The sequence below is a fragment of the Rhipicephalus microplus genome, chromosome 6 (genome assembly GCF_043290135.1).
Source record: "Rhipicephalus microplus isolate Deutch F79 chromosome 6, USDA_Rmic, whole genome shotgun sequence".
Taxonomy (NCBI): Eukaryota; Metazoa; Arthropoda; class Arachnida; order Ixodida; family Ixodidae; genus Rhipicephalus; species Rhipicephalus microplus.
The window spans coordinates 128,725,196-128,750,128 of NC_134705.1; the positions used below are offsets into that span (position 1 = coordinate 128,725,196).

The 24,933-nt window shown below is 46.0% G+C and overlaps 1 protein-coding gene across 1 annotated transcript in view; it reads left to right on the forward strand.

Moving 5' to 3' along the window:
* The first annotated feature begins 1,335 nt into the window (after positions 1-1,335).
* LOC142765487 (uncharacterized) overlaps positions 1,336-24,933 on the forward strand; it is a 45,114-nt gene continuing 21,516 nt past the window's right edge. The window contains exons 1-3 of the mRNA XM_075866536.1: positions 1,336-1,683; positions 3,142-3,527; positions 5,445-5,549. Of these exons, the coding sequence (XP_075722651.1) occupies positions 1,481-1,683; positions 3,142-3,527; positions 5,445-5,549 (694 nt within the window). The 5' untranslated portion in view covers positions 1,336-1,480. The remainder of the gene's footprint in view (positions 1,684-3,141; positions 3,528-5,444; positions 5,550-24,933) is intronic.

Here is a 24,933-nt window from a genome sequence, read left to right on the forward strand (position 1 = left end):
AGAACTAATGCTCAATTAAACTTGCAAAGGTACATTTTCAATAACTAAAGCATCGGGAACAAATCTAGAACAGTTTAATACACAGTTCGTTTACAAGAAGTCAATGTGGCTCCCTTACAAATGTATGACTGAGTATGGATTCCACACAACCAATGCTGATTTCCCGCTACTGTAAAAAGACATATTTTCTCATTACACTGCCGGTAGTGCATGCAGCTTTGAGGAAAGGAGACTACCACAAATCACCCACAGACACACAAAAATGAGTGCTTTATTCAACAGAAACTAGCATGGTGCATATGAATATTTTTCACGTCGTCCACAACGCACAGCACGCTAATTTATCTATTCTTTTCATACATGCACAAATTGTCGAATGTTTTTCATGCATTCATGGTAATGATAGTAATATTGTTTCTGATCACCAACTTCAATTTATTTTTTGCTTACACCGCAAAAACACACTACCTTTCAGGCATGATCAATTTTCCTTGTGTGTGCCCTCTTGCACCTGTGTGTTGCCGTGTGACGGCCGCTGCATGCAAACGCACCGTACTGTTATGGTGCCTTCTAACCACCACAGTACTGTTCCCGCAAGTGAAACCAACGTTTATAACCTCCTGAGTTCCAGCTATGGGGATTTGTCCAAAATATTGGACATGAGATACCCCATCACTACAAAGATCTCAGCATGTTTTCTTCCTCAAAAACCACTTGTCCAATATTTTGGACATCTACTGGCGCCCTCCATGAAGTTTTGTCAAAATTGCGCCAGGAGATCGCGAAACAAAGAAGAAAACATGGTGGCGTTCAACAGGGCAACTTCTAGAAGTTAAACGGCGAAAGTTAAGGTCCACTTTTCTGTTGGTTTTTTATTATTTGTTACATTTTGAATAATAGCTTGCAGTTATTCCGGAATTTGTCACAATTTTCTTCAGTAGCCTTGCTTTGTGTTGCTTCAGGCCCACTACTTAACGCTTTAATTAAGTTTCAGCGTCCAATTAGTTGGACATCACGCCATACCAAAAGCACAGGCATAACGGAAATAATAAGCTTCACTTTTTATCTTCGTCACCTACACACCCAGTTGTGAAATTTTCAGGAAATTCCGTGGACCAAAATCCAACCTGGAAGCCAGGAGGATAAATATATATCTATAAACGTTGAGTGAAACCGAAAGCAGAAATCGCAGCTGCTAATCGCCACCGGCAGCGACGACGCAAAATAAAATGGCGCGCTACTGCATTTTTGCTTGTGCGTTGACACCTGTTTCGATCATGCGCGTCATGTCACGCAACTCGTATCGTCTGTCTGTCAGAAAATAGACGAGCGAATCCGCGCAGGCTGTGGACTGTCGTATTGGCCATCACTATGACGAGTTTTCTTCGTCTCGCCGCTTCGAAAGCGCTGCGACCGAAGCTCGCGACTGACGTAGCCGGCAAGCTCACGTAGCGTTGTTCGCAAGAGTGATGAAAAAGCCATGGCTGCGGCTCACACATGGCGTGTTTTGTTAAGCTCTTCCACGTTAGTCGCTGCGCTGGTCGTCTTGTACAGGACGTCTTGGTGTTTCGCACTGGAGAAGAGCCGACCTGACTACACAGTCTATCACAACCTATCCGCTGTGTACGCCGAAGTCGCCGCCTTGGCTGAAACTTACCCGACCTACGTTCAAGTTGATCACAGGTAATGCTTGTCAGATTTCCCGAAGAAGCGTTCTCTCGTGTCGTTACATATGCTTAGGAAAAGTAGGTGCAATCGTTAGTTTTATTCCAAATGAAAGCTTATCGCTTGGTGACTGCTAATCGCAAATTCGTTTTCACGCAGAACCCATTTGCCACTACATCCGTAACAACGCTTTGCCCTGCCCGAGATTGTAATGGTTGCCCTATGTATGGCTCGTTACCCTTCAGCGTCAGCTAATATGTACCCTTCCAAGTACTTCATAGCGCCTGCGTATTGCGGCTTAATGCGGAATTCGCCGGATCGCACAGTAAAATTTCTCTGGACTGCTTTGGTGGCATCATAAGGGGGCACCTGTGGATTGTCTTTGTCCGTGTAATGCTTGTAAGAGTTCATCCTAAAGGCCAACTCATCTGTTTACCTATAAGGTCTGACACATCGCAGCATGTACACACCGATTCCGTGTAACTGGTTGTCGTTTGTTGCCTCGGGTAGTTCTACCAGTGCGTGTAACTTGAACACGTAATCGCAGAGAGAATGATCTCATATCGAAGATTTTAAATCAACCTCGAATGTTCAAAACAAAGACGTATGAAACTGAAATAAGTCTTCTGGAGGAGTGTACTATCATCGTCGAATGGAACCCGAACAGCGGTAAATAGTGTAGTGCGTGCCGTCCAACTATCACCATTGACAGGCGCACGCATCCTGTTCAGCAGCTTTGCGCACTGATGCGTGCCTGTTCGCAGTGATAAGTGGACGGCATGCACTATACCATCGCGAAGGCTTGCCGCTGTCGGGATTTCATTTCACGCTGATATTACATAGCTTCTAATTATACGAAAGCTGCAGCTTATCTCAGACTGTGAGCCAGGGTGCGAATTTACAGAGTTCTCCACTGTTACTTCGCAGCTATCGAAAAATGTTGTTTGCGGGTGCAAGGTAGCATTAGTGCGCTTCTGTTATTTCCGTTGTCCCATTGTCAAAGCATCTGATGGCATGTTTATGCTTCTTTTTAATAGGTGTTCATATTGTGACAATTTTCCTACACTAGAGAGTTAGGTGAACCTCCTGTGTCTTATCGTCATACCTTGTGCTATTCTGTACCTGATAATAGCACTGTTCGTTGATTTGAATGAGTGTGTTTTTTATGATACATGCCAGTGTATTATAAGAGGCTTCATATGTACAATAGCATGCTCTTTGTGGGTACCACTGCCGTTTCTTTCTCATACATTCTCCTTGGAATATTAGCAAGCTCGTAAGATGCAACAGGCTAACCTAATGGCTACAAATATTCTGTTGAAGTCGTCTGCATTCATTCATGAAGCGACCATACAGTATCTGCAACAACGGTACATCTCCAATGGTGCACCCATTGTGATGTCTGTTGATATTCATTCATTTTTCATCTCGTAGAACGACTTTCTGGATGGTGTCGTTCAACTGTTTTTGCCTCAGGTTCAAATCGCGCAACGGCCTCTCCCAGCTGGTCGTGAGGCTGGCAAACTTCTCCGACAGCACGTTGCAAGCGGCACCGCAGTTTCGAAGCTACAAGGTTCGCGCGCTACTTCTGTTCGGGCAACGTGGTGGTGAGCTCGTGACTGTCGAGAGTGCCTTGCATTTCCTGCGGCAGCTCTTCAATGGACTCTCGGCGCCCAGTCACACCGTCGAAGGGGCTGTCAGTCGAAAGCTCCTGTCCAAAGCCGACCTACACCTGATAGTCCTGGTGAATCCTGATGGGTTCAACCATGCCGAGCGAACGGGCGACTACTGCTTCGACGGGACAGCGTCGGGGGCAAAGATGAGCTCTCTTTTTGCCTGGGACCTGGATAAGCGCTTAAACTGTAAGCATAGTGTCCTCGCTTCCTCTACAGAATATATTTGGCAATGGCACTGTTAACTACAACAAAAAAAGAGAAATGTAAAAATATAGCATCGTTAAGACAACCTTCACGTGCATAATACACCGACCATGTGAGCGTTCATTCAACTTTATTGTTTCTGCTAGTATAGAGGAAGTATAGAGGAAGAGGTCCTACAGTTGAAAAACTGCAGCGGGACCTTTTATTATGTACACAACGTAACTAAACATACGTCACTTGAAAACAAACTTATCACGTATCAGATAGCGTACTGTCTTGAAACATTGTAACGCAATAATTTTTTGTGGGTTTCGCTGGGTTGGACACAAATTTTCATCTTTTACTTTGTGCCAATACTAAAGATGACAATAAGATAATTGTTAAAACTTGCATGTTCTCAATAATTATTCTTACTATTGTGTCTTAAAAGTTCAAAATTCAAGGTGGTTACCATGCAGAGTACCTGTGGCAGGGCTTAACATCCTTTCAGCATACGAAAAGCAGCCTACTGATTGTCATTGATAGTAGCCTTGGCCGAAGTCCCTAGTACAAAACTGCAGGACTTTGGGTACCTGGATGGTGGGCGCTGCAATTCTGTGTCTTTGGTATTGAGCCCTCTCCTTCTTTGTGTGCTCTAGTCGGCATTTGCCTCTCAACTACCCTGTCAATGGTATCCTTCACTTTTTTTCCGTTTCTGATTCCGTAGCGATGCAACCCTTTCTTGGACCAGCATGTGTCACTCTCCCTCATTAATTGTGTTCCGGCCCCACAACCCCACAACATGGTTCAAATCCACGAGGGTGATTGAATAGCCACGCTGGATGTTAATGAAAACCTGCAAATAATGAAGCCGAGGAATGTACTGGGGATGTGAAGTGTACGGTAGCAACTCGGATGCCTATGTGGAGGAATCAATGTGGATGAAAAGACAATGTGATCCCAGCTGGGACTGAACCTGCAATCTTCTGAATACGTGACTGATGCGCTTACATTTGAGCTATCGCGTTAGTCGTCCCTTCGTGTATCTTATCGGGTAAATGTGTGCATGTGCGCATAACTGCCCGATAAAACAAATGAGAAGACGGTCATCGTCGTGGCTCATATGGTAAAAAATTGAGCGTATAATTCGAGGGTTGCATGTTCAGTGCCTGTCAGCGGCAAGTTGACTTTTCGTCCTTCAACATGTTAATATAACTGTTTGGTTCAATCACGAAAGCGGTTGTGGCCGTTGTTTCAGCACGCTTTTTGCCGTGGCCTCTCTATGCATGGGTGAGAATCTCATTGTGGCGCTTCTTGAAAAGAATAGGAAGCATCTGGCACTTTTTGAATTTTAAGAATGAACTTTCCTTTGTTTTGCTAGCTCAGCTATATTTTTTGGATATCACTACAACGAAATTTTCGCTCCAGCGAAATTTTTTCAGTGCCCCGTCAATTTCGTTGTAGCAGGGTTCAACGCTACTAACAATATTGAGAACAATATTGCATACTCCACAGCTCCACTACATATGAAGTGTTCGTTTGGAAGACGTTAATTTGGACTGACAGCCTGGCAGTTGACTACTACGGTGAACCCACAATAATGATGATGATACAAAACAACAATGAGGTTGCATAAACAAATGTATCATGATGATTATAATACACAGATGAAGATGATGGATGTGATGAATGCTTACAATATTTTTTAGTGCTTTTTATAGGTGTGTGCTGTCTAAGCCATCCAAACTGCACTTTTGCGTTTGATAAGTCAAAAGTTGTACTACCTCTTTCTTTTCAGCTTTCATTTACAATGTCGCTTTGTCCTTGAAAATGTTAATCTGTGGCATTGGAATTCTTTTTCATTACTGCATCAATTTTTTATTGTTAACGATGCCGCTGTTTTATTAATTATGGTTGCAGCCGAGCCCAAAACCCACGTCTTGCTGAACTTGAGCCGGGCACAGCCGTACGACGCATTTGTTGCCTTCCATTCGGGTAGCCGGGAAATCCATCTACCTTATGCAGGTATTTTCTACCTTCAGCAAGGATGCATATTCACACGTAAATTAGTAGTTTTGCTTCACATATGCTTCCATTTACAAGCACGTTCACATTACAAAGAGCGGACTGATTATTATGCAAGTTCACAGACACTGTATTGGACTGACATTTTTTTAATTTAGTTTGTTTTAACAGTCTTTTACGTTAGGGCAGAAACTTATAACATGCAAGAATATAACAATAAGCTTTCTGTTTTTAATAACAGTAATGGGCTCAGATCACGAAGGACATATCTAGTGGAAACGGGGGAAGATGAAGCAGAAGAATAAACAAAACCTGCTTTAAGTTCTCTGCATGGTTGCCGTGGAATGTTACATTAAGTAGGTTTAGAGACTGAGAAACTAATGATTCAGACTTCGGTGTGAGTGCTGAATTGTCACCATGTTACGGTAAGCATTGCAAAAGCATAAAGGCCCGACAGTGGCCACCAGTGAATATTCCAGTACGACTTATCACTCGCAACTCAATCATGATTTTATTTATTTATTTATAAAATACTGCGGACAAAAAGTCCAAGCAGGGTGAGCAAAAGTACATACCAATAACAGAAAGCAAGGTTGCAAAGTGGCCTTTACAACTTGATTTTGGTTATAAGACGGAAAAATGAAAACTTGGTTGTAATACAATTATAAGCAAGCTACAAAAGAAAACAGCTGCCGCACAAATGGTGACGGGTGCTCGGGGAATGCTTCCGCTTGTTTATTCCAATCTGGGTGCACGTTAAAGAACCCCAGGTGGTCAAAATTTCCGGAGCCCTCCACTACGGCGTCTCTCATAATCATATGGTGGTTTTGGGACGTTAAACCCCACACATCAGTTTATTCCAATCTGCTATCGTTTGTTCGAAAAATGGGCAGCGAAAAGCATCAGTCCTTGCGAAGATTGGCGTTAGGGAATGAGGTAGTGGTACTGAGTGGGTCTGCTTAACAAAGGGAAAACGTACGCTGCAGTTTACTACTTTGGAAATAAACGAAAATGATGAGTATCTCAGCTTTCTGGTTGACGAAGTATATGACATAGCGCTATTGTAAGTGCAATGCACACTTCGGAGATGGTAAAATTGCTCCTAAAAGGTACATAAATTACGTTGCTCATTACTTTTCTCAGTTTTCAATATTTATAAAAATGATATGGCAAAATACAGCTGGCCAAAAGTAATGATGTTGTATTACTATTGCTTTCCAAAGTAATCGTATAACTTCGATATTGTGCAAACGAAATTGCATCATTCACACACTACTCAGGCACACTTTATCTACAGCACATATACAATAAAATTCAGTTGCATTAAAATCACAGTTGCATTACAGATGCCACTGTGACCAGTGCGCATCAGGAAGGGGTCCTTGTGTAAAGGACAGTGTGTCCATAGCCATACGAAAAGCTTGCTTTGCTGGTGAATTGACATTTTAATATGCTGAAAACAGAGATGGAGCCTCCTTGTCCTGTGAAGTCATGGTCACTCGTGAGACATTGGGTCACGTTTCCAATCTCCACAATCACCAGCAGCTTGTCTTCAGGACGAACATGAAGGAGTACTCATGCCATACCTCTTTGTTCTTCAGTTCTCTCCGCATACTCACTTGCCACCGTATGGTCGTATTGGCAGAAGCTTGATGCCATCCTTCTTTCTGGGGATTGGAATCCAAACTTTCATGGGGAGAACTTTTTTTTTCTTCGAGGGTGAAGCTTTGGAAGAACCTGTGTCAAAGCTTTCGCTGTGGAAGTGCATGCTGGTTTTCTTTACCGCTCCGAATCGTTGCCCAAGTACCGAATCAGAATCTGATTCAGTAAATCTCAGGCCGTCGTATGTGGAGTCAAGATCCAAAAGAAAGGCAAGAAGTAGAAGATAGAAACCTGCGTCCAGTAATCCAAAGAAGCGAGGGGTGCTGGAGCCTATGTTTTGACGAGCGGACTTGTGTTTTTGTTGCAGCCCTAAAGAAGGCAAGTCCATTTTGTGCCGGAATGTGTCTCCCGTGTGCTGAAAGCGTGCTCCTACATGACGCGCCGATTCACCGTGCTTGACCCATGTATGGAAACACATGGTACCGATGTCAGAGTTGCTACTTAAACCGCTGCAAAATAAACGGCGGGGCTTTTCTTGTTTGCCTATCGCCTGGACTGCCGTCTCCTCCTTTTTTTCACCGATCACCGACTGATAGCGGTGGCGCCGCTACGACATGGTGTCGGAAATTATGTGGTCCGCCCACCTTTAACGCCATCAGAAAAAAAAAAAAAGAGCCATCGAGATGTCAGCACAAACAGAGGCTGCAATGGCCACTGCACCACCGCCACCTCCGCCGGGCCTTCAGCAACCATCGCCGCTGGACTTTGACACTACCTCGGAGTGGCCGGCATCGATACAACACTTCGACGACTATTGATATGCGTCGGGCCTTAATAAGCGCTCTGAGGAAGTGCAAGTGCGCACTCTGCTGTACACCATGGGGCGGCAAGCAAGGGACATCTTCGTTACCTTCAATCTCTCTCCAGAAGAATCGAAGAAGTTTGAGCTGGTCAAAAAGAAGTTCTGGTGCGCTTGCTTTCACAAGCGGCACCAGATGCTGGGCGAGTCTATTGACCAGTTCATGACGGCTCAACACATCTTGGCGAAAAAATGCGACTTCGGAGAATTCAAGCAGCGCCTCATTTGAGACCGGTTCGCTGTTGGCCTGCGGGACGAAAAACTTTCCAAGTCGCTCCAAATGGACCCGAAGCTATCTCTCGCGACCACTTTAGCGGAGGCCCGCCTGAAAGAGACAGTTCAGCAGCAACAAGCAGAGCTTCACAACTCCAACGAAGTTCGCGACAGCACTCAGTCCAATTCATGGGAAGAAGTCAATGTCGATGCAGTGGGTCACCGCACGAAACCGTGCCGTAGTGAGGACACTTCGCAGCCAGCAGTTCGTTACGAAAGACGGTGCATCTTCCGTGGCGGCCACTCCCACCCTAGGACAGACTGTCCAGCTAGACCGCAGAAGTGGCCACTGAGGTAGCTCAGTGGTTAGAGCATGCCCCACCGCGGTGGTCTAGTGGCTAAGGTACTCGGCTGCTGACCCGCAGGGCGCGGGTTCGAATCCCGGCTGCGGCGGCTGCATTTCCGATGGAGGCGGAAATGTTGTAGGCCCGTGTGCTCAGATTTGGGTGCACGTTAAAGAACCCCAGGCGGTCTAAATTTCCGGAGCCCTCCACTACGGCGTCTCTCATAATCATATAGTGGTTTTGGGACGTTAAACCCCACATATCAATCAAGACCGCAGAAGTGCTTTAACTGCGGCGTAAAGGGACATTTTGAAAAGGTGTGCCTCAAAGGGACTTCTCCAAGCAACAAGTGAAAGGTACGAGTGTCGTCCGTACAAAAAGACACTGGGGAAATTTTTCTAGGCGCAGTAGAGGCGCCCGGCGCCAAGGCGCGTTACGTTTAGGTATTGGTTAATGCAGTGCCTGTTTTCGCAAAGGTTGACTCGGGGGCAGAAGTGTCCGTAATTCCAGCATCATTTCCTGGACTTCCCACAAGCTCAGAAAAGGCCGACGACATCTTGACAGGTGCTAGCTGTGCCCGACTAAATGTTCTGGGCAAGTTTCAGGCAGATGTAGTTTGGAAGGGACAAACTTCTTGCCAAACATGTTATGTCGCCAGTCCTTTGTGCCATGCAATGCTAGGTTTGCCAGCTCTGGAAGCATTAGGAGTAATTAAGTTCGCTGACTCTGTCGCTGAGAAAAAGTCTGACTACGAGGTTTCGTGCCCTCAGGTTTTTGACGACATAGGCTGTATGCCCGGGGAGTATACAAGCAGGCTAAAACCAGACGCAGTTCCATTTGCAGTAAGTGCACCACGCAGGATTCTCCTAATGCTTCAGGAAACTGTGAAGCGGGAACTGGATAAGATAGAAAAAAGGGGCGTAATTCGGGCAGTCGAAGAGCCAACCGAATGGTGTGCCGGCGTTGTTCCCGTACAAAAGCCCTCGGGAGATGTAAGGATCTGTGTCGACCTTTCGCAGTTAAACAAGTTTGTCCTAAGAGAAAGGTATACATTGTCTACTGTAAACCAAGCACTAGGCTCACTTGCCGGGGCGAAATAGTTTTCCAAACTAGACGCGAATTATGGATTCCACCAGGTGCGACTCAGCAAAGCCTCAGAACTACTGACCACGTTCATTACGCCGTTTGGGCGGTACTGTTTCACTCGGTTGCCGTTTGGTATTATTTCAGCCTCAGAGTACTTGCAAAGGAGAATGTCTGAAATCCTGGCAGGCCTTCCTGGTGTCGTTAACCTGATAGACGATATTCTCATATTTGGCGACAGCAAAGAGCAACATGATTCTAGGCTATTGAATGTCTTAGCTAGGTTGGTCCAGTCTAACGTTACGCTTAACAAAGCGAAGTGTGTATTCGGAGCACGAAGCATGAGCTTTTTGAGTCACTTTCTAAGTGAAGAAGGCGGGGCTTTTCTCAATGGCTCTGAGTTTAGCCTGATCTGGCTGAACTCAGAGCCATTGAAGAGCTGAATTCATCCTCGAATATTTCACGATTGCGCAGTGTTCTCGGCATGGCCAATCACCTAGGCCGCTTTTCGCCGAACTTAGCACAAAACACTGCCCCACTACGCGCGCTTTTGCAGAAAGACACTGAATGGGTTTGGGGTCCATCTCGGAACGCAGCTTTCGATAGCTTAAAAGCTCTTATCTGCTCGGCAAAGTGTGTGGCCATGTACGATCCACAACTTCCCACCATACTTTCAACGGATGCCTCCTCGTTTGGTCTCGGGGTCTTCCTTTTCCAAAAACGTAAAGGTGAGCACCGCTCGATAGCGTTCCCTTCAAGGTCATTGACCAAAACCGAGCAGCGCTATGCGCAAGTCGAAAAGGAGGCACTAGCATTAACATGGGCTGCTGAAAGATTTGACGAATATATGCGAGGTATCGATGTGGCGTTCGAAATAGACCACAAACCTCTTGTCTCGTTGCTCAGTAAAATGCCTATCAATTTGTTGAGGCCAAGAGTGCAGCGCTTCAGAATGCGGTTGATGCGGTATCAATTTGAAATTGTGTGCTTTCCCGGCAAAAGCTTGATTACGGCGGACACTCTTTCACGAGCGCCGATGAAAGCAGATAAACTCGCCGGTAAACTGACCGTCTCGGAAGACTTGTCATTTGTTAAATCTTGTGTTCAAGGGCTTCGAACGGGCGACAATTTTGTTAACAGAGTACGTGATGCTCAAAAGACGGACGTTGTTTGTCAAGCCTTGCTGAAGTTGTGTCGCGAAGGCTCGCCAGAAAAACCAAAACTTTCTTGCTACCTAGCTCCGTATTGGCTGGAACAGGCCGTAATTGCCGAATGCAATGGCATGTTGCTAAAGGGGACTAGATTGGTAGTACCTCAATGCCTAAGAAAAGAAGTACTAACCAAGCTCCATGATGGGCATCAGGGCATCTCAAAAAACGAGAGCTTTGGCGAAAAAACTAGTCTGGTCGCCAGGCCTCGGCGAACAGCTCGCATGGTAAGTAAAAGAACGTGTTACTTGTGTGCGATTCGTCACCCAGAGAGAGAGAGAAGTAAACGTTGATTTTGAAATAGTGTCCCGAGCAATGCCCGGTGTCACCCTGAGGTGGGAGGGCTCGTTAGTCCAGGAACCCTCTGGCTTCTACTGCCCTCTTGGCCCTGGCGACGAGTTGTTGTTGGTCTTCCAGGTCCTCGAGGGCGAGCTTCGCCTCCCATGTTTCGGTTAGGTCTTCGTTCGTCCGTCCTGCTTCGTTATCATTCGTGTGTTGTTGCAGATTACGTCTGGCAATACACTGACATGCAAGAAGCAAGTGCACCAGGGTGTCCCGTACGTTGCAAAGCGGGCACATAGACCTATATCTCGTTGTGTAGAGACGGTGCATTAGGGCCCCATGTGTGTATGTGTTGCTTTGCAGGCGTCTCAGTATTACGCTTTCCTCTTTTGTCAGTTTTAGGTGTGGTAGAGGGTATACTAATCGCTCCAGCCTGTAATGCTGGAGTAACGACAAGTAGGTGTTTTGAACAACTTCCGTCTCTTCAACGACGAGTCGAATGTCCTGTGGGCAGGAGGCAGCCTGGCTGACGTGCTCGCGGGCAGCGGCGTAGGCTGCTTCATTTCCCTGCAGACCCTTGTGTCCTGGCACCCATAATACACAAGTGTATGGGAGTGGAGTGCTTCGCCGTTTCAAAATATTGATCACATTGGCTGAGATACGGCCCTTAGCAACACTCCTGCAGGCGGCTTGTGAGTCGGTGAAAATCACCGCGGCATCTGTACATGTTGTGATTGCTAGAGCAATTGCCGATTCTTCTGCGGCGTCAGAATTGAGTGCGTTGACCGTGGCCGACGCTGATTCTCGGCCTTGAGAATCGACGACGCTGACAGCGTACGCGTTTTTATGCGGATACTTGGCCGCGTCAGTGTAGCGGGCGTCCGGGTCTTGCTTGAACTTTCGTCGAATAGCGTTAGCTCTAGCCTTGCGTCTACTTTTGTGGAAAGTAGGATGCATGTTGCGTTGAATAGGTGGGATGGACAGCGACTCTCTAATGTACAGCGGGATGAACTTTTTCCGGTCTGCATCGGCGATGGACGTGTCGCTGTAGTTAAGGTACCGGAGCACCGACCTCCCCATGGGCGTCAGCTTGAGCCTCTCCAGCTGACTGTTCCTATGCGCTTCGATGAGCTCTTGTTATGTGTTGTGGACGCCCATCTTTAGGAGACGTGTGGTAGAGGCCATTGGCGGAAGTCCCAGGGCTACTTTAGTGGCCTTTCTTATCATGATATTAAGTTTTTCAATTTCAGCGGTTTTCAAATTTAGTTACGGCCGTAATGTGGCTGGTGAACAGAGCTTGCATTATACGTAGTGTGTCGTGCTCTTTGAGTCCGTTTCATTGATTCGCGATCCTCTTGATGAGGTGCGTGAGTTGTGATAGTGTTTGTTAGAGTCTCGGTATCGTGGCAGCTCCCGATCCATCCTTGTAGATGTGAACTCCAAGCACTCGCAGGGTCTCGACTTTTGGAATTAAGTTCTCTTTCAGCGTTACGCTAGGGTCGGGCTCGTTGTATAGAGGGGGTCTGCCTCTTGTTCTCGCTTTGAGGACGAGGTGCTCGAATTTCTCGGGGGGCACAGCAGAGACCGCAGTTTCTGAGATACCGTTTGATGGCATCTACGGCGGTTTGTAGGCAGGTCTCTTGTCTCCCAGTGTTCGAAGCCCTGGTCCAGAGCGGGATGTCATCAGCGTAGATCGCGTGCCGTAAATCTGGTATTTTGTCGAGAATTTTCGGCAGATTGATCATAGCCACATTGAAATGTAACGGCGAGATTATTGAACCCTGCGGTGTTCCTTTTTTCGGTAGTTGGAAGCTTTTGCTGCCGATGTTGCATATGCTCACTGTTGCCGTACGGTCCGTCAGAAAGTTTCTGACATACGTGTAGGTTCTAATGCCGCAGCCAACGCCTTCGAGGTTGTTGAGGATCGCATCGTGGCTGACGTTATCGAAGGCCGCCTTGACGTCGACTCAGAGTATGAAGTACTTTCTTCGATGGGTGAGGTGATCAAGGAGGTCTTCTTTCAGTAGTAAGAGCACGTCGTGCGTGGAAAGATGCTGCCTGAAGCCTGAAGCCAAACATGTTGTCCGGTAGGTGTCCGCTATCTTCCAGCTACTGGGTTAAGCGGTCGTGCACCATGTGATCGAACAGCTTTTCCACGCACGAGGGGAGAGAAATCGGGCGTAGGTTCTCGATGCCGACTGGTTTGTTAGGCTTAGGGATCATGGTGATTTCCGAGTGCTTCCATACCGAGGTAGCTCTCCTTAATCCCAGCAGTCGTAATATCGGAGAAGAGCCGTGGTGGCCTGGTGCGGTAGGTTGCGTAAATGCTTGTTGACAATCCTGTCTATTCCGGGGCTGGCATTTCTTGTCAGCTTCGTTAGGGCTGTGTGCAGTTCAGCCAGGCTGAAGGGCCGGTCTAGTTCAGTGTTTGGTGCGCCAGTGTATTCTTTGGAGTGAATTGAAGCCCCAGTGGGTGCATCACCACAGAGCTTCTTTTTAATTCTTTTAGGAGGTGTTCTTCTGTACCGGCGTAGTTTCGAATAAGCCTCTGAAGGTGCTGCTTTTGTGCTGCTTTGGAGGGTTGCGTGGCTAGAAGTGTGTGTAGCAGATGCCAGGTCTTCTTGGTGCTCAGAGCCCCCTGCAGCTTGTCACAGAAAGCGTGCCAGTTCTGCCTGGCCAATCGGTTCGCATAATCTTGAGATTGCTCGGTGAGGAGAGAAATGCGTTTCGGTAACTTTCTGTTCAGTTTTTGCCGCTTCCACCATTTAGAAGTCCTCTTCTAGCCTCCCAAAGGTGGAGGACATGTGCGCCGATGACGGGTGTATCGGAGTCAAGCTGCATGCCCTTAGTGTAGCGTTCGGCTATCTTGAGCACATTCTTAAACCAGTCTTCAATGTCGATTAAGGTGGTTTCAACATCGAGGTCATTCCTAAAGGATTGCCATTTCGTTAACCGTGCTATTCCAGTCTTGGTCTGTTTACGAGTGTGCGCTAAGGAGAGTTGGATGATGTGATGATCACTACCTAAAGTTTCCGGTAGCACACTCCACTCTGCCCCAGTGACATTCGCCGTAATTGTAAGATCGGGATTTGTATACCTGGAGACACTGTTCCCGATTCTCGTCTTCTGAAGAGGGTTGTTCCACAGGGTTAGTCTGTGATGTTGGGCAGTATCATTCACCCTAGAACTCTTCCTTGTGGTGATATGATAGCCCCATGTCGTGTCAGAGGCGTTAAAGTCTCCCATTATTATGAGCTGGTGGCCATTCGTGCGCTTCCTGATTTCTCGTATGAAGTGATCGAAGTCTGGTAGTTGGTCTTGTGGGGGGCTGTATATATTGGTTATGAAAAGACTTTGCTGCATCTTTCGTTCCGGCAGAATCTCTATTGGGGTATGTTCTATTTGAGTGTCCTCGATTTCGTGTTTTTGCATTGAAAGTGCTTTCTTGACAAGTATGGCAGTGCGTTGGGTTTGTGCGCAGGTCGTGTACCCTTGCAGTCGTATGTTCTGCGTGTTGGTTTTCTGAAGTGCAATGATGTCTGGTTGGTTAAGCTTGATGAATTCTTGTAGGTTTGCATGTCGAAGGCGGTATTACCGACAGTTTCATTGCCATATGCGTAAAGTTGAATGCTGGTTTCTATACTTATGGTTAGGGACTGCCATCTTCGATCGATTCGATGTCAGGCCTGTCATTGCGACTTGGCGAGACTGAGCGAGAGTCATTGTGACTGTTTGCTCGTGCCTTCTTCCGATTCATTTGGCGCGGGTTGTTCAAGCTGTCGATTTGTGCCATGGTCACGTAAGTTTTCTTCACGTGCGCGATGAAATTGTTGACTTGTGCAGCAATCCCATCAATTTTGGCATTATGTGTAGTGATCTTGTGTTCAAAAATTGAGGCTGTTTTTTCTATTGCTGACATGACAATCTTTTCCATCGTGGTGTGCATGTTATTCATGAAAGATTCTTCGAATATCGTGCACCTTGCGTTCACTAGGGCTTGGACGCCTACCTTGGTCAGCGTCGTTGTCTGCTCTGTGCTTGAGTTTGCTTGTTCTTGATATTGTTGTTCTGCATTGTGCGAATGTCCTTGCTGATGCGTGCACTTTTCAAGTAGTTTGTCAATGAGCTCTTGTTGTCGTTTTTGGCTCTGCAGTTGGCTGTGCTGATTCTGGAGCTTTTCTTGCTGGTTTTTCAGTCTATCTTCGAGAACCTGTATGTATGAGGTGTCCGACTTCGAGGAGGTTAAGCTGCTGCTGTCGTTAGATCCACTTGCCATGGTAGCGTAGCTCGCACATTTAACGGAATGCGAGCGCGCGTGAGAGTGGTAGCGCGAACTGGAACGCAGTATTGATTTGGATCTGCTGCGCGTAGAGACGGAACGCATGCGAGAGCGGGAGCGCGAACTCGAACACAATATTGACTTGGACCCTCATTGTTACTGTTAGAGGTAGCGGCCGATATGCTAACCTCAGGGAACTCTTCTCCACTGGCGTTCCAGGTGTTGTCTATTTCTTGAAGCCTGTTGAGGCGCTCTTGTCTTATGTTGAATGATGGTGGACTTTGCTTTAGTCTCTTTTTGCATTCCTTACTTGCTGTTTCGTGTCCTTCCCCGCAGATCTTGCAGATGGGTGCACATTCATGTCCCTGCGTTTGTCCGGCCTTGCCGCGTTTATAGCAGAAATCTGGGATAGGTTTCGGACAGACGTCCTGGCGGTGACCCGTATTGCCACAAGCTCGACAATACTTTCACTAGTCTACACTACTCTCACTAGTCAGTCTACACTCTAGAAAATTATGTAGTAGGGAACGTGCAATCCTTCAAAGAAGACAGCTGCCGTGGTCGATTGACCTAGCATTCGGGCGTGAAGAACTGTGTATCTTGCCAGCGCGCGAATTCCAGCCATGAGTTCTGCGGTGCTCGTACCGGGTATCAAGCCACTGATGACGCCTCTAGAGACATCGTCCGGTGTTCTGATGTTGCCGTTCACAGTGCAGAAATTTCCTCCAAGCTGTATTTTCTGGATGCTTACCAGCTTCTTGGCGTCTTCTTTGGCGGCGGTGCTTGCGATGATTAGGTTTTCCATTCTCTGGACTTGTCTGCGTACCTTGTCATTAAGGTCTTGCTGTGATAGTCCATTCACTCTGCCGATGGCATGCGTCACAGCGACGGTGTTTCATTTGGCGAGGTCAAGACCTGCTTGCAGGCGATAGACAATCTTAAAGTCATCGAGCGGCAGAGGTGGCATCTTGGGCCTGCGTTGTTGCTGCGTTGGTGATGACTTCCGCGTCTGCTCATTGATAGGTGGCTGCTATGTGGGTTGGTTGGCTGGTGTCCTTGGATTGGCGACAGTCTTCTTGTCTTTCTTATTTCTCGTGATTCAAGCGCTTTCCCTTGCAATTGTTCTGCCACTACCAGCGTCATAGGTCCACGAATATTCTGTTGTTTTGTTTGCCTCCACTTCGTCAGTTTGCATTGTACTTTCTTCGTCTTGCTGGTTTTTTTGCATTTCGCTTGCTGGGTTGCGTCTCGGCTCATTCTAAGCTTTTCGCCACGGCGAGCACGAGCGCTCATGCCGTGCCGTCAGGAACGCCTGAGCGTGTTGTGCTAGCGCCGCGCAGCTTTGCTCAGGAACGAACTTGGCGTTAGGCTTAATAAACTGGACGTGCGCTTGTCGGGAATTAAGCCTTATATCTTGAGACAGGATGCACTCAACCAAAAGAAGGTAGTGTCCGCCGATTCCTCGTGTCTTGTCAGCTGAGGCTGTGAAACTCTTGGGTTCATCACTGGCCTTGTTTCGGCTTAAAAAGCACGAAAAGCAGGAGCCCATGCGAGACGCGTCTGGTCTATACGGCCCCCTAGCGGTAAATCACTCGTCACCCAGAACTGTGAGCCATTGATCTCAACCTTCACGCAGAGTTTCGCGTGGGAACGAGTTGAGGTCGACTTGTGTTTTGTTAACAACTGTCACTAGCTTGTCGTGGTCGACTACCTGTCGCGGTATCCGGAAGTAGCCCTTCTTCACTCAACGAAAACTGGTGTGATTATAGAAATGCTAAAAAGCATTTTTGCACGTCATGGTATTCCAAAGACCATGGTGACAGAAAGACGGTAAGTTGGGCCAGTTGGTTAGAATCCATCGTGAACTTTCTTACAGCGCAACACCAGAAAAAATACAGGACAGGGAAGGAGTAGAACAGAAAGAAAAGACGGCGCTGACTCACAACTGTTGTTTATTGGAAAAAACCGGGGTGAAAAATATTGGCAATATATATAGGTCCCGGCAGCCTACACCACAACATGCGCAGAATACGAGGTGCACCGAGGTAGCGTTATCACACTCATGGCAATAAACAAGCTTGGCCTAAATAACTTATTTCTTTTTCATGCAGTGTGACGGATGGTTCACTAACGCACTTGCTACCCCTAATCTTTATATGATATGCCTCAGCGATTTCTCTAGTTATCTGGTTAGGATGTTTGAAGATGATAGTGGTTCTCTCAAAAATGGGACGACAACCGCATGACCTGCAATGTTCCGGCAGATGAAGTCGCGCGATCCCTTGAAGAGATAACTCATGCTCTCTTAAACGAACATTCACACATCGTTTTGTTTGTCCCACGTACTCCCTGCCACACGATAATGGAGTTAAATACACAGCTTTCTTTACGCATGCGATGTACTTGTTTTTATGATTCACGGCGCATCTCCCTTTGGCCTGTTTGTTCCTCAGCGCATTATCAACAATCGGGCAAATGCGACCTACCTTATGTTTGGCGGAAAAAAGAACGTCGACACCATACCTTGAGCCTACATTTTTCAACCCATGCGCCAATTTGTGTACATAAGGAAAAACTGCTCTTTTTCTTTTTCCATCAGAATTTTCTTGAGCTCCTCTGCGTTTCACGAGCTTAACGCTCCGAACCATAGACTCACACACAGACGAAATCACCTTGTCGGGATACCCAGCATCTACTAAGCGTTTTACCTGGTTATTAAAAGCAGTATTCGACACGTGCACACAGGATTTCCTGAGCGACGCATTTAAAATTGTCTTTGCAATCGCTCTCTTCACAATCTTAGAATGGCCAGACTTGTAGTTTAAAATAGGCTTGACTGATCTTGGCTCATATTTCCAACACAAATGATCTTTACCAAAAGTTAGCTTTAGGTCAAGAAACTGTAGCTCGTAATCCTTACTGACTTCGTGGGTGAAGGTGAGGCCTATACCATGCTGACTGAACAATTTAAGAACGTGGTCAATGTCCTTATGGTGAATTTCATTGTGGGAAAAAATTACAAAATCATCGACGTAACGAAAAACAGCACTGCAGCACTCACTAAGGTGACCTTTCAGCTGCCTGTCAATGTAGCCTAAAATAATGTCACTAATAATAGGGGCCACGCTGGACCCTATGCAGACACCAGACTTTTGTACATAAAGATCCCCCCGCCACGACACAAAGGTACTTTCAAGGTAAAATGACAAAAGTTCAAGAAATGATTCTAAAGAAATACCGCAACCATCGATGAAAGATTGTTCATCGTTGTCAAACACAATGCAGGCTTTTACGCATTTCATAACCTGGCAATGCGGAAGGGAATAATATAAATTTTCCACGTCAACACTGAAGGCACTACGTAGGCTCATCGAGTTATTTTTGAGGTACTCGCACACAGAATCCGAATTCGGTATGCGGAAAGGGTCAACAATATTCAGGCAAGCTAGGTTCTTTTGCAGAAAACGTGAAATATCTAACTGCCAGCTACGTTTTTCCGAGACTATGGCCCTGAAAGGCATGTCTTCCTTGTGCGATTTCACCGTAAAGAAAACTTCTAACTCCAGGTTTTTCGCCCTCTTTACGCTGGCTGCCAAACGTTGCAGATTCATTCCTTCTAACAAGGCAAGTGCTCGGTGTTTTACTTCTGTGGTCTTAACATTGACACGCCTGAAAGGCGTGTCAATGTTAAGACCACAGAAGTAAAACACCGAGCACTTTTTGTTTTTTTTTCTGGTGTTGCGCTGTAAGAAAGTTCACGATGGATTCTAACCAACTGGCCCAACTTACCGTCTTACTACAATATATTTCTAGTACCCAGGGCTCTTTTCTATGTGTTAACCCGAACCTTCATGACCCGGCTTGCCTGGCAGCTATGATTGCCGTGTGTGTGTGCAAAGCCAGAGTTGCTTCATGGCACGTCAGACAAGGAATTTGTCCGGCCGAGGTGCAGGTGTTGTGTGGTTGGCTGAAGCCTTCGGATGGACATTCACGAAGGATCTGCAAAATTCTCAAGTCTGAATGGTGGCGACAAGTTAGGATGCTCAAGGACCTACTTCGTATTGCATGTTCGAGTTATCTGGATCACAACCCTGGTTCACGCCGGTACAGACAGTGGTGCGACACGGCCGAATCCACAAGCGAGTTCCTCTGGCGCATTGTACGTCCGACGCTTCCGGTGAAGAAGAAAGCAAAGTTGGTACAGGGCCATGTGCTTAACCTTAGCGCAACGCCAATACCGGAGGAACATGAGAGGGTGCTGGGACTCGGCCCGAAGTACTGCTTCGAGCCTCGCCTGAATCCCTTTGAAAAGGTAGCCACAGCGAGGAAGGTCTCAAGGTGTGCCAAGGAAGATGAACGTTCAAGGTGTGTTTCGGACTGTGTTGATACCATTGCCAGAACGGGAAAGGCGCGGGGGGGGGGCACGGACTCACTAAGGCCGCTAGTTGATTTTCTTTGTGAAAACAAACTGCATGTACTAGTAGCCGACAAAGAGGGATACTTTGCCATTATGAATTCTGAAGCGTATTCACAGAAGAGCGAGGCCGCAGTTAAGAAAAATTTCAGGCGTGTCAATGTTAAGACCACAGAAGTAAAACACCGAGCACTTTCCTTGTTAGAAGGAATGAATCTGCAACGTTTGGCAGCCAGCGTAAAGAGGGCGAAAAACCTGGAGTTAGAAGTTTTCTTTACGGTGAAATCGCACAAGGAAGACATGCCTTTCCGGGCCATAGTCTCGGAAAAAGGTAGCTGGCAGTTAGATATTTCACGTTTTCTGCAAAAGAACCTAGCTTGCCTGAATATTGTTGACCCTTTCTGCATACCGAATTCGGATTCTGTGTGCGAGTACTTCAAAAATAACTCGATGAGCCTACGTAGTGCCTTCAGTGTTGACGTGGAAAATTTATATTATTCCCTTCCGCATTGCCAGGTTATGAAATGCGTAAAAGCCTGCATTGTGTTTGACAACGATGAACAATCTTTCATCGATGGTTGCGGTATTTCTTTAGAATCATTTCTTGAACTTTTGTCATTTTACCTTGAAAGTACCTACCTTTGTGTCGTGGCGGGGGGATCTTTATGTACAAAAGTCTGGTGTCTGCATAGGGTCCAGCGTGGCCCCTATTATTAGTGACATTATTTTAGGCTACATTGACAGGCAGCTGAAAGGTCACCTTAGTGAGTGCTGCAGTGCTGTTTTTCGTTACGTCGATGATTTTGTAATTTTTTCCCACAATGAAATTCACCATAAGGACATTGACCACGTTCTTAAATTGTTCAGTCAGCATGGTATAGGCCTCACCTTCACCCACGAAGTCAGTAAGGATTACGAGCTACAGTTTCTTGACCTAAAGCTAACTTTTGGTAAAGATCATTTGTGTTGGAAATATGAGCCAAGATCAGTCAAGCCTATTTTAAACTACAAGTCTGGCCATTCTAAGATTGTGAAGAGAGCGATTGCAAAGACAATTTTAAATGCGTCGCTCAGGAAATCCTGTGTGCACGTGTCGAATACTGCTTTTAATAACCAGGTAAAACGCTTAGTAGATGCTGGGTATCCCGACAAGGTGATTTCGTCTGTGTGTGAGTCTATGGTTCGGAGCGTTAAGCTCGTGAAACGCAGAGGAGCTCAAGAAAATTCTGATGGAAAAAGAAAAAGAGCAGTTTTTCCTTATGTACACAAATTGGCGCATGGGTTGAAAAATGTAGGCTCAAGGTATGGTGTCGACGTTCTTTTTTCCGCCAAACATAAGGTAGGTCGCATTTGCCCGATTGTTGATAATGCGCTGAGGAACAAACAGGCCAAAGGGGAGATGCGCCGTGAATCATAAAAACAAGTACATCGCATGCGTAAAGAAAGCTGTGTATTTAACTCCATTATCGTGTGGCAGGGAGTACGTGGGACAAACAAAACGATGTGTGAATGTTCATTTAAGAGAGCATGAGTTATCTCTTCAAGGGATCGCGCGACTTCATCTGCCGGAACATTGCAGGTCATGCGGTTGTCGTCCCATTTTTGAGAGAACCACTATCATCTTCAAACAACCTAACCAGATAACTAGAGAAATCGCTGAGGCATATCATATAAAGATTAGGGGTAGCAAGTGCATTAGTGAACCATCCGTCACACTGCATGAAAAAGAAATAAGTTATTTAGGCCAAGCTTGTTTATTGCCATGAGTGTGATAACGCTACCTCGGTGCACCTCGTATTCTGTGCATGTTGTGGTGTAGGCTGCCGGGACCTATATATATTGCCAATATTTTTCACCCCGGTTTTTTCCAATAAACAACAGTTGTGAGTCAGCGCCGTCTTTTCTTTCTGTTCTACTCCTTCCCTGTCCTGTATTTTTTCTGCTGTTGCGCTGTAAGAAAGTTCACGATGCATGGTGACAGATAATGGACCTCGGTTTTCTTGTACCGAGTTTGAGAAGTTTGCCCATGATTACGGCTTTGGTCACATCACTGCAAGTCCTAGGTACCTTCAGGCTAATGGGGAAGTAGAATGCATGGTTCAAACGATTAAGCGCCTGATACTCAAATCCGAGGACCCATACTTGGCTCTGCTTGCCTACAGGGCGACTCCAGGCCTCCTTGGCTCTAGCCCGGCGGAAATCCTTATGGGTCGGCGTCTTCGGACAAGAGTTTCAATGGCACAGCAGCCCTGTGTTCCAGTGCAGCCACTGCTGCTTACTCTTGCGATCAAAGACAGAGCCAACAAAAAGTTGCAAGCACAGTACTACAACAAACGCCACTGAGCCAAGAAGTTAAATAAACTAACACCGGGTGATTCTGTTTGGGTAACGGATATGAAACCCAGAGGAACTAGGCTAGCGAGACCCGCTGCTCTCTGTTCTTACATAATACGAACCGAGGATGGGGTTACGCTGCAGCGTAACAGACGAATGTTGAACCGCATGCCACTACAGGGGAAGCGTGAAGGCAGCTATGAGTTCCCAAACGAAAGCGAGTCAGCCGACTTGGTATCGACGGAACGGGCGCCACCCACCGCCTCAACGTCAGCTTCAGTGCCTACAGATTCTGAGGCTGTGATTTCCACGTCGTTACCTTCTGATTCCGTGACTGTGATCAGGTCTGGCAGAGTTGTTAAGCGACGGGTTCGCTACGGTATTGATGAATAAGCTTTTGTTTGTGGTTCGTTACCACTAAGGGTTGTGGGTTTTGTTCATGTGTGAATGTTCTGAATTCCACGCGCAAAGCCACTGTTATTTTGCAAAAGGGGGGATGTGCCGGAATGTGTTTCCCGTGTGCTGAAAGCGCGCTCCTACATGACGCGCCGATTCACCGTGCCTGGCCCATGTATGGAAACACGTGGTACTGACGTCACAGTTGCTACTTATACCGCTGCAAAATAAACGGCGGGGCTTTTCTTGCTTGCCTATCGCCTGGACTGCCGTCACCTCCTTTCTTTCACCGATCGCCGACTGATAGCGGCGGGCGCCGCTACGACACATTTGTTAAAACCTCGGCTCCAGCACCCACACCCTGTTTTCAATATTCTTGTATGAGTTAAGACTGAGATGTCGATGCGTGAGCAAGATCTCGAAAGTGTGTGCGGCGCAACGATGCTGACTGGATCCAAACTGGCTTTTCTCCCTCCATGTTTTCACTAGACCCCACTTCGTGCACTTATTTTTATAAGTCTGTGAATCACAAGGATGTTTACTTCAACGTATAACTTTTTAACAGTTGTATAGGTGTTTATTAGAATTGATCTTGCTGTTCCTCACAAATAAACCATGTAAGCGAAATCAAAAATAATTTTTTTGTCTCTTTGCAATTGGCAGAAAAAACTTTACGCAATTTTTTTTTTATAAGTTGACTCGTTTAAAGTATTTGATTCAACGACTAAAAAAACACATTTTTAACGCCTTTCAGGCAAGAGATTGACCCTCGATCTGTGATTTTAATGACACACTCAATAATTCGGTCTCAATTGGTCCCAACTCTGTTAATTCAGACGATGCCTAGCGCGAAGCGCTGCGAATTTGCGGGGCAGAAGCTCGAAAACTATGTTCACGGACAACGCAAACATGGTGGTGCGGTGCACAATTCCAAAGTCACCATATTGAACTGCATGGTAACATTTGGAAAGCCAGGATGCTTCATGCCTGTCTGCTTGTCTCTCTGCATGTGAGACCTAGTTAACCGTTGGTGTTCGAAAAGGCATCGTCACTATCTGTAATCACATTGTTGGCGACTATGGCTTGAGTGGCTGTAACAAATTTCTTTCAATTACCTGCACACACACAAAAAAAAACTGTCACATGCGTGTGGTGTTGGTGATGGTGGCAGCAATTAGAGGATAGTGCAGAGCCTGTTTCGTGCTAGTTACAATATGGGGGTCTGGCACTGCAGTTAAATTGTGAAAAGAGGCCTAGGATGGTTAAAAATGTGGCTTTTACGCTGCTCGTATGCAAATTAAGTATAAGATTTACCTATTCATCAAGTCAATGAAAACGCATTAGTGTTAGACATATGTTGGTTGCTTTCTTAATACTCTCGATATTTTGGAATTCAGTTCAAACATTTTTCTTGTCTGATGAAGTTCGAATTAATGAGCCTTTACTGCACTTATTGAACACGGGAAAATAATATAGTTATGCTGAGTAGCTAGTTGAAACTCGGTCACCTCAAACTGTTTAAGTGGAGAGCAATTACTGATGCACGATTTGGTCCGCCATGGCGGTATAGTAGTTACAGTGCATAGCTTCTGACCGGAAGGTAGGACGTTCAATACCAACTGTGACAGTCACATTTTGATGGCAGTGAAAGGCTCAAGGCCTATGTACTGTGCTATGTTGGCGAACATTAAAGAACACCCAATGGCCGACACTTCCGGAGCCCTCTTCTATGGTAATCCTCATAATCGTATTGTATGGTTTCCGCAGTTGAAGTTCTAGATGTTATTACTGCAGTGATGTCTCATTCATGTGCTATTTAAGGAAACCAGCCAATAAATGCAACATCTGAAAGTTGTACTGTCCATTGCAAGATCCAAAAAACATCAAAGCAAGCCTGTGTGGGGACGAATTTGATACCAAAGGCTCGTGTGGTTTTGAGTTCTCTGGTTACTGATTTTTAATGCCGCTGCTGCTGCTGCTGCAGAGTCTTAATGGATTTGGTCCTGTAACATGTTGCTTATGGCTTTTTCGAGTGTTATTTAAGCCTTTAACTGTTTCATTTTAGTTAGTTTTTTATTTGAAAAGGTTATTTTTCTAAAAACACATATCAAATATATTGCTTCTAAAAAGCAGATTTTGAATCATGAAAAAAATATTAAAGCGTATTGAGTCAAATCAGCAAAGCAAAGTTTATTGTTCTTATCTTGTTAGACTGTTTTTCGATTCATAAAATGTTGTCATCGTCGAGAAACTGGCGAATATAACATGTCGACTCATCAAAGTAAACTGTGGTATTTGAATAATTAGCATCTGAAGAGTTTTCCAATGATGAAATGTGTCTTTTTAACGACGATGCACAAGTAATCCACT